A 9,849-nucleotide genomic window follows, 5' to 3' on the forward strand; every position below is an offset into this window, starting at 1 on the left:
TTGACATTTGGGGTGGAAACTTATGTATGATATTTGGATGCTTTTTTGAGTATCATTCAAAAGTCAAACTTACCCCCAATTCATAGCGGTTTATTGTAATATTGCATTTTTGTAATACTGCAATATTGTAATTTTACATTATTACAATATTGCATCTCATAAACAAATACACACAAAAAGGTACAACTCAGCCCTTAGGTAAATCATGAAAAAACCTCATTTTTGAAGTTTAAGATTTTGTGAGATAGTGGCAAAATTACTGTATTCCTAATCAGAACAAATTATTTCAAGTCCTACCTTTGATATTTACTACTGTATGATCCTACACAAGTCACTCAGCTTCCCTGGAATTCTATTTCCTTATCAGTGAAGCAAGGTTAGATAAATGCTTCCATTTTTCCTTTCTAGTACTAAGGTCTGTCTAGTGGTTTACAGCATCCTTGACTACTTACTAGAATTCTATAATTTCACATTCCTAGTTCTCTTTTTTAACTGATCTAAAGGAAAATTACTGCATTGTGTCTAAATGTCCAAAAAACTTAAGCCTATTACAAGAAAGGATACACTGTATTATTTGCAAATTTGTTGGCGTTAAGCAAATGCTAAGTGTATACTGTAGACAATGATATATCAGGTTAGCAGAGGAGAACATTGTTCAAAAGTAGGTATTTTGCTGATTTCATAGTAGTGGTCTCAGAAAAGATTAATACAGTTTTGTCCTACCATAACTGTAATTTAATTGTGAAATCTGATGATCTGACTAACTGAATACTCTTTCCTCTTTTTTTCATGATACTACTCTCTCCTGGTTCACCTTTTACCTCTTTGGTCACATGTTTTCAGTTTCCTTTATTGGTTCATCCTCCATATCACACCCCCTAATGTGGATGAGGGCAGCTATATGATTCAGTGGATAGAGTGCTGGGTCTGTAGTCAAGACTCATCTTGAGTTTAAATCTGGCCTCAGTGACTTAGTAGCTGTGTGACTCTGGGCAAGTCACTTAATCTCATTTGCCTCAGTTTCCTCATTTATAAAATGACCTGGAGAAGGAAATGGCAAACTGCTCCAGTATCTTTGCCAAGAATACCTCAAATGGGATCATGAACAGTTAGACATGACTAAAAGACAACTGAATATAGCTGTGCATGTTCTCCAGATTTTGTCTTGAGATTTCTCCTCTTTTTCCTCTGCTCTCTCTTAGTGAGGTTGTTGACTTCCATGGGGTACCTCCACTCACTTCCACTCCTGATTCAACCAACTTCCAGTCACTTTTAATCATTGCCTCTGGGATAAACCAAAAAATTTTGCTTTTAAAGTCCATCGCAACTTGATCCCAAACTATTTTTCCAGACTCACTAGATATTATTCCACTTTGAAAACTGAGATCCAGCCAAACTGGTGTTCTCTCTGTTCTTCACTGCATTTCTCTTCTCTTTGTATTTGCATTGGCCATTCTTTATACCTAGAACGTAGTTCCTTCATATCTCTGTTTCATAGAGTTCCTCACTTCCTTTAACATACAGCTTAAATCTTTCCTCTCCCTCTCAAACTACTTTCATCTCACTACTTGGTGTGCATATGTATTTATTAACTTTAGATGTGTTTTTATATGTTTGTATGTGTTTTTACATTTTTGTATATACTTTTATTTAAGTGATTAAGAGTTAAATGATTTACCCAAGGTCATATAGATTTGAAGTTTTAAAGTGGCATGATTCAAAGACCATGATTTGAACCCACTTCCTCAGATTCTAAATGCAAGGTTCTTTGCATGATGCTTCTATTTCTCCAACATCAAGCACTGTACTTTGAATATAATATATATAAATTAGAAAACTCTGGAAACAAACCTTGAAATGCCAGCAGTTCCTGTCAGTATCTGTCTACCTTTCTGATGCTAAACATTCCTTCATTAGGCTTAACCTAATCTCCACAAATGACTCATATATCCCATCCTACAACCTTTAATCTTGCTGCATCCTGGGATTAGCTGTTATGGCTTTAGCAGAAGCACATAAAAAGTCTCTTATGTGCCTTTGATGTTGCTGGTTTCAAAAAGTGTTACTTCTAGGGTTAATTGTAGAAGACGCAAAATAGCTCTCTCTCTCTTCATGCTCAGTTGACTTGAGAATATCATCTTGACTAGTCAAGAGAGCAAATTCTTCACAGTTATAAAGTTTCTTAACTTTTAGTGCTTTGTGTCACTATTCTAACTATTTACCTGGCTAATGATCCTAAGATTTGCTTTGCTCTCAAGTATTTATATGTATTACTTATATGTTTAATGCTAAGCCCAATCATATCCAGAGATCATTGTTTAAGTCTTGACTGTATGTCTAAGGTTCCCTTGATCTTTGCTCAGTGAAACATTTTTGCTTAACTGAGCTGAACTGGTATTATACTGGTTCGTAAACTATTGCTGTCTTAAAGAAATAATCTACTTCAATTTAAAAAGCAGAAGGGATGAAAGAATAGTGAAGAAAACTGAAAAATTATATCCAATGATTTTTTTTTTTAGAAAATCAGTGTAAGCAATAAATAGCAGAATAAATGAAGTTAAGAAAAGATTAATGGACAACCAAAATAACAGTGAAAGGCACTCAGAATGTAACAGATGGAAGTATTAATCAATGTATATGTAGGACAAAATAACACACAGATAGATAAATCAAGAAACAAAAGTATTTCATTAAGGGATCCCAGGAGGCACTGAATTATTTTTTAAAAGCTAGGTACTGTATCCAAGAACTTACTGAAAAAACACTTTCCAGAATGGACAAGAATAGGCAGTGTTCTGCAGCTAGAGAGGATATGTAGAATTCAGAGAAACCATAGGTTTACTTAGCTAGAAACATAATTGCTAAACTACACAGTTATAAGGACAAAAATGTTTCTGAATATTGAGAAAGGAAAGAAGATGGTAAAAAGTCTGAATAACATTGGTCCTAAATTCTTAACAAAATATTAATATATATATATACTTGTATATTTCAGTAGGTTACTAATGGTTAAGATTAAATAGCTATAAATATGTGAGACAAAAAATTGTATACACAAGGTGCTTACATTGTGTTGAGAAAAACATGCAAATAAATGTGTTTACAGAACAAATATATACAGAATGAATTATATGATGTTGAATATGGATGTTCTGTGCATTTGGGGGCTGGGGAATTAGGAAAGATTTTATGTAGAAAGTAGTGCTTGAACTATATCTCAAGCAAAGTAAAATCTTCTTTGAAGTGGACATAATGGGGAAGTACATTCCAGGAATGGAGCACAGCCAGTGCAGACATGGAAATGGAGTTCCACGTGTAAGGAACAAACAGAAGGTCACTTTGGTTGGACAATAGAATTAAGGAAAGGAATTGTATATAATGAGGCAGGAAAAGATAAACTGGGGTCAGGTTGTTAATGACTTTGAAAACCAAATGGAGGAGTTTATATATAATCATAGAGGGGCACCAAAGTTCATTAGGTAGGAGAGTGACATGGTTAGAATAAGGAAAAGCATTTGTGTAGCAATTTGGAGGATGGATTGGAATGGAGAATCATCTGAGACAGGGAACTCATTGAAGGTCATTGTAATGATAAAATACCTCAATAAAATAAAAACCATTTAACCCAAATTATGAACAGTAGTAACAAGGGGACCTGACAGTTGCAAAAGAAATCTCTTTTTCTATAATAAAAATGAATTTAAAACTCAGGAAAATATTAGAATTAATAGATGTCTTCTATTTCTTTTTAAAGAAATACAGCTTGTTTCATTTACTTTTTAGCAGTTTTTATAGAAGTAATAGATTAAAATAGGTTTTGCAACTTTCATGAAACATTAAGAACAGTAATAAAACTATAGAAGGCCAATTGAATGTATTGCTTATAACAGTATATGTGAATGGTCCGAATTTCCCCAATAAAATAAAAAGTCCCTGTGTAGACAAGAAATAAAATCCACTGATATGTTTATTGAAGGAAGAATATTTAATGCAAGAACATGTAGCTTAGATTAAAATGAACGTATCGGTCTAAAATGGATGATGAAATTTTAAGTTCAGAGAAAAGCAGAAGTAGCAATAATTCTGTCAAATTAATTGGAATTCAGAGTATAAAACATCAGAAAACAAGAAGTTATATGATGGTGAAAGGAAACATGAATAAGAAATATATAATAATTCTCAATTTTTGTGCACCAAAATTTCAGCAGTTAAATTCGTGAAAGGAAGACTAACAGTGTTACAAGTAGAAATGAAAAGATAATGCAAAGTCATTCCAAATGCGTATAAGAATAGGGAATTGCAATATTCTGTTATCAGAATATGACAAATTTGTTTAAAAATCAGAAATCTGAACAGCTTATTTAATAAAATTCAGTTGACAGATTTAATGGGAGAATCGGAATACAAATGCTTTTTGAACACACATGGAATGTTTATAAAAATAAATCACTTAGGTTATAGAGGAGTCCTACATAGATGCAAAAAAGTACTATCATATTTTAACACTCATCAAATTGGTAAAAAAAAGAAAAAGAAAGCTAAGAAACAATGCTTTCAAAACTATGAATTAATAAGTATAATTCTTCATTGCTGGTGAAATTTCACACATGTAGCATCTTTTGTAGATCAGTCTGGAAAAGCTACCCAGAAAACAATACCCTTTGGCCACTAGTTCCATTACTAGGAATGTATTATGAAAATATTTCAAAAACAAACAAAAAAAACCCCTGTCTTTTATCATTTCATAACAGTATTCTATATAATTGAAAAAGCAAAAATGTGGAAAGTAGTCCAAACATCCAGCAAGAGAGTCATGGCTAATAACTAATGATTAAATTGTGGTATATTAATGAAGTAGAACAAAAGAATGCAGCTTTTAGACTAATATAAAGAATATTAAAAGCTATTAGGAAATAAAGTGAAAAAGAATAGAGTACATGCTACCTATGACCATATTAATGGATCAAGTATTTATTAAGTTCTATATGAAAAAACAAATGGAAATGAATGGACAAAAACAGAATCTGGGTGGTGACCTAGAGGAAGGGACTGAAAAGTTATTAACGCCATTTTACACATTAAAATTCAGTTATTTAAAGAGTTAAATGAAATGTAAAACCTGTTTTGTTCTTTCACAGATCTGGAGTGTTTACATGGTCCAGTACGAAAAGAAAGTAAGAAGGAAAATGCACTCCCTAACTCAGCAGGCAAACAAGACAGCAATGAATAATGAAGCTCATCATAAACAATGTGAAAAACAAATAACAATTACTGAAAATAAACTGAAAAGCCTTCAGGCAAAAGTGGCAACATTGCTGAGTAACTGGAATCTGGTAAGTGATGCCATTTACTTTGAATCCTAGGGATGCCCATCATGAAGAGAACATGAAGTTTGTTATTTACTATTTCCAGTGTCACTGTTAATCTAATCACTATGACAAAACACTTTCCTAACTTGTGTCTCAGTTTCCACATGGAGGTTGTGAGGATTTTGTTGTTGTTGTCGTGTCTGACTTGAGGTGACCCCCATTTGTGGTTTTCTTGACAAAGATACTGGAGTGCTTTGCCTTTTCTTTCTCCAGCTCATTTTCATAGATGAGAAAACTGAGGCAAGGGTTAGGTAGCTTGCCAAGGATCACACAGCTAGTAAATATCTGACGCCAAATTTGGACTCAGGTCTTCCTGACACCACACTGCCCAGTTATAAGAACAAACTGCACTAAAAGTTGAATATACTCTAGAAAGAAATTTAATGCATCGTGAATGCTTTTTTTCCCCTTAAAATGCCAGATTGTTCATGATCTTTATTAGATCACTTCATTTTTGTGGACCTCAGTTTTCTCTTCTGTTAAAATGAAGGGATTAGAGAGCCACTAGGATGCCTCCCAACTCTGACATTCTATGATCCTAGTATGTGATCAATAGAAGTATTTTTGACTAACTTCAGTAGCAATATACATTAACATTTTTACCACAGAAAATTAGTTTCACTCATTTTCATCCAGCATCGTATTTTTATTTTCCCAAAAAAAAAAAAAAACAAAACAAACCATACGTAAAATTTGGGCAAGTAGAAGGAAATAAAAGAAGAAATCATTTCATTAAAAATTTTTTTTCTAAAAAGGACCATTATTAATGGTTCTTTTCATAAGAAAAGTGCTGTTGACAGAGATATCCTAGATAAATGTTTGACTGGTTTTCTGGAGGAAAAAAATCTTGTGCACAACATGGTTTTAATCTTAATCTGCATTATTAACATTTTCTAAGTCACTTTCGTAAGTCTAGACAATCAACAAAACAATAAATCCATCCCTAATTTGTAGTGTTTGCCTATTTCTGAAGTATAAATGGTCAAACTGAAATTTAATAATCAACTCTCAAGAACCAACATGAGCCTGCTCCATTATACCACTGAGTCTGTTCTAGTATTTTCATAATAAAATGGTTGCAGTCAACCTTTTTATCATTCACTTCCCATTTTAAAAATAAAAATAAGCTTTCATATTTATATACCATCAACATTTACAAAAGGCTTTTCTTCGCAAAACAGCTCTGGGAAGTAGGTAGTACAAATATTATTATCTCTCTGAGAGCTGAGGAAACAGAATTTAAGTCACTTGCTCAGTCACACAGCTAATAGGTATCAGAAATGGGACTCAGATTCAGAATTTCTGTCTCTGAGACCATTTCTGTTTCTATTTTATCATGTTAAGGAAAGTGAGGCATGGACATAGATAACAAGGAAGCTAGTGTGCTTAAAAATGAGTCAAATAAGATACCTTACTGAGCAGGGAGGGTAGGCCTCAAGTGATAGAACTTCTAGCCTGCGGGGGACAAAGAAAGATGATGGAAAAGGGGAATCACTGAAGATAGATTCCCTGCTTTACAGTTTTACCTACAAGCAGGGCTGTGGTTCTACATCTTGGGAGAGCCAATTGTTAAATTCTCAGCGTGAGCATTTACAACTCAGAAATTGGCAAATGCTGCAGATGAGGGCATGATTTGTTTTGTTGATTATCTAGACTTAAAAGAAAATGTTAATATTCCATATTAAACTTAAAAGTGTGTCATGCATACCTTTTTTTCCCCAAAGAGCTAGTTGCTAAACATTTATCAGAACACAAGGATACTGATTCCAGGGTTAGAAAATGTGATCTGTAAGGAAAGAATTAAAGGTCAGAAATTGACTTAAAGAAGACAGAATTCAAGAAGATTTTTCAAGTTTTTAATTCCATAATTATAAAGAGGGGGAAACCTTATGATCAAATCTTCTCAAGTAAGTCTGTGAGAGAAGAACTAGGTCATGATCCTAACAGTGCCTGCAAAGGAAGTAAGATATGTGAAGGCCCTCACACAGGAAGGGGTTAACTTCAGGGCACACAGGTGCACAGGTTAACTGAAGTAAGGAGGAAAAAAGGGGGTGAGAACAAAATAGAAAATTTTAAGGAACTGGACAAAGAGAATTAAGGAAGTTTGTCAGTAGAGTTTGAGGCAAGATCCCATTGCTGTAGCGAACCAATCAAAGATCAGTAAAAGGATTTCAGCAGAACAATGAGATCCCAATTGAAGTTAGAGAAAATGAGTGCTTAGCAGACCTAATTAGCATGGCTTCCTAAGAATTCAGCATTTCAGCAGTATAAGAAAAGGAAGCCATAGGGTTTACAATAGGTTAGGAATTAGCTGGGTGGAGACAGCAAAAAAGGCCAAGTTTTCCGAGGTAGACACTATGTCTTTCAAATAGTGAAAGACCAAGTAAGTCAGAACAGGGATGGGAAACTGATAGGATGAAGTGGGGTCCAATAAGCTCAATAGTGGTTGTTTTTTTGGGTTTCTTTTGTTGTTTTTGTTTTTTCAGAGGACTGCTTCAGATGACTTCGAGAACATTGACAGTTACATAGAAGCTTTACTGAATGAAGAAAATCTTTTTCTACCCAACACTTTAAAACTAGTGACAAGAAAGTCAAGAAAGGCTCTTCCTTTCTGTGAAGAGTAAAAGAAAACATGCCTTATACACCACCCCCTTTTTCAAAACTATTAATGAGGTGTGACTTCATAATTTTGATTTTTTAAAATTGTATAAGGATGGGTAGTTTTGACAGTGATTTTATCTCTGCTCTAAATAAAGGACAAAATTGGCTTATCATTGAGTCTAAGGAAACAAAAACAAAACAAAAAAGGAATTCCCTCTGGTAGATATTTCATACTCTCTACCTATTCAAGCATCTTTAGAAAGTGCCTTTACCGTCTTTGACTCCCATATGAGGGACAGTGAACGGTGAAAATTTAAGCAGGTTTCAGTTTTGGTTTTTGTCACAAAAAAGTAAAGACTTGAAAAGGGCAGCTTTCAAAACTAAAATTTGAAGAGCTGAACCATCCTGTTTTGTGCTTCTCCATTTGAGACTGCTGGTGGGGAATCTGACCTCCCTTCACTAAGGCCAGTTCATTTTGAAGCAGGTAATATAAATCCTAACCTTTGAGCTGTAAAATATATGCCTCTTGGTTGTATTAAGAAAAAGATTCCTTAGAGTTATGTTATAGAGAAGAGGAAGAAATAACTCAGGTAAAAATTTTATATCATACAAAGAATTATATTATTCTATTTTTATCATTAAGGTTTTTTAATATCTCTTGTTTCAAGCACATAGGGTTAATAGGGAAGCAATTTTCATATTGTTCTTGGTAACTAAAATTTGTATTTCTCTTAGCAGTGTATGTAACTTCTAATAGAAACAATAAAACTTGTGTTAGTAGTGTTTCTGTCTTTACAACTGTTACCTTTATAATTTGATTATGTTTTGGACATATTTTGTAAATTCAGTTTCTATGGGAAGAAATTCTAGACTCCACAGAAATAATTTATAAATTACACAAGCATTCATTTTGTGTAATAGATGCAGTGTCATTAGCTGGTTAGACAGCCAGCCACTTGTCCCTTTGACACATTGTCTGTGAGACCATGAACCAATGGTTTGATTTCTCCGCCCTCTCAGAGGTATTTCCTCACATGGACCTAAGGTGTTCCCTAGACTAATGTCATCTCAAGACCAACCTCTATTCCTGTTATTTTCTCAAGACTCTATTCAGTATTAATTTTTGTGCAATCCTGAGAAAATTTAAAATAGTAAAAGGAAAACTCATGTAAATTTCCCACTGCCCCTTTCAGAGTTCCCAAGAGGAAAGGCACTCAGTATAAGAGAATTAAGGCTGAAAGGGACCATAGAGGTCAGTGAGTTCAGCTGACTCATTTTACAGATAAGAAAATTGAAACTTAGAGAGAGATCTTAATTAAATGACTTGCCCAGCATCATACACCTTGTGAATGTCTGAAGCAGCAGCCACTCTCTCCAGTGCACCCCCTAGCTGTCATCATAGGCTGTCTAGCAATGAACAAAAGTTATTTAACTGTAGCACGGAAAGGATGTAGGGCAAAAATACAGCGTTATTTCATTTGGGTATTTTATTCACTTCTATATTTGCCAAGTTGGCATGCTAGTGTTCAGCCTGAGAAGGGTTAAAAGATCAAGTGACCTCCATCACCAGATTCTTCTCTGCATATTTGGACAAGTCCAGCTATTCCTTCCAGCTGCCTTTTCTCACATACTATTTCTCTTCCTCATGTAATGATTAGGTGCTGAAATGACAGAGTCCAAATAAGGTTGTCCCAACATTATCAACGATGAAAATAGACCAGCGTGGAGATAACACTAAATCCCTACCATTTCCCATTTATTTACTTTGGCCCCTGTGATTTCATTTCTAACTGTTCTAGGATAATCTGACTTAACTGGATCTGACATCAGATTCCTCCTCAGACTCTTTTTTTTTTTTTACTTTCAGCTGATTTTTGTT

The 9,849-nt window shown here is 34.2% G+C and overlaps 1 protein-coding gene across 1 annotated transcript in view; it reads left to right on the forward strand.

Annotated features, from left to right (window-relative positions):
• The window catches only part of MORC1 (MORC family CW-type zinc finger 1), a 190,469-nt gene extending 181,704 nt beyond the window's left edge, over window positions 1-8,765 (forward strand). The window contains exons 26-27 of the mRNA XM_072614049.1: window positions 5,139-5,333; window positions 7,856-8,765. Of these exons, the coding sequence (XP_072470150.1) occupies window positions 5,139-5,333; window positions 7,856-7,993 (333 nt within the window). The 3' untranslated portion in view covers window positions 7,994-8,765. The remainder of the gene's footprint in view (window positions 1-5,138; window positions 5,334-7,855) is intronic.
• Window positions 8,766-9,849: the final 1,084 nt, after the last annotated feature.

This window comes from Notamacropus eugenii, chromosome 5 (assembly GCF_028372415.1).
Source record: "Notamacropus eugenii isolate mMacEug1 chromosome 5, mMacEug1.pri_v2, whole genome shotgun sequence".
Taxonomy (NCBI): domain Eukaryota; kingdom Metazoa; phylum Chordata; class Mammalia; order Diprotodontia; family Macropodidae; genus Notamacropus; species Notamacropus eugenii.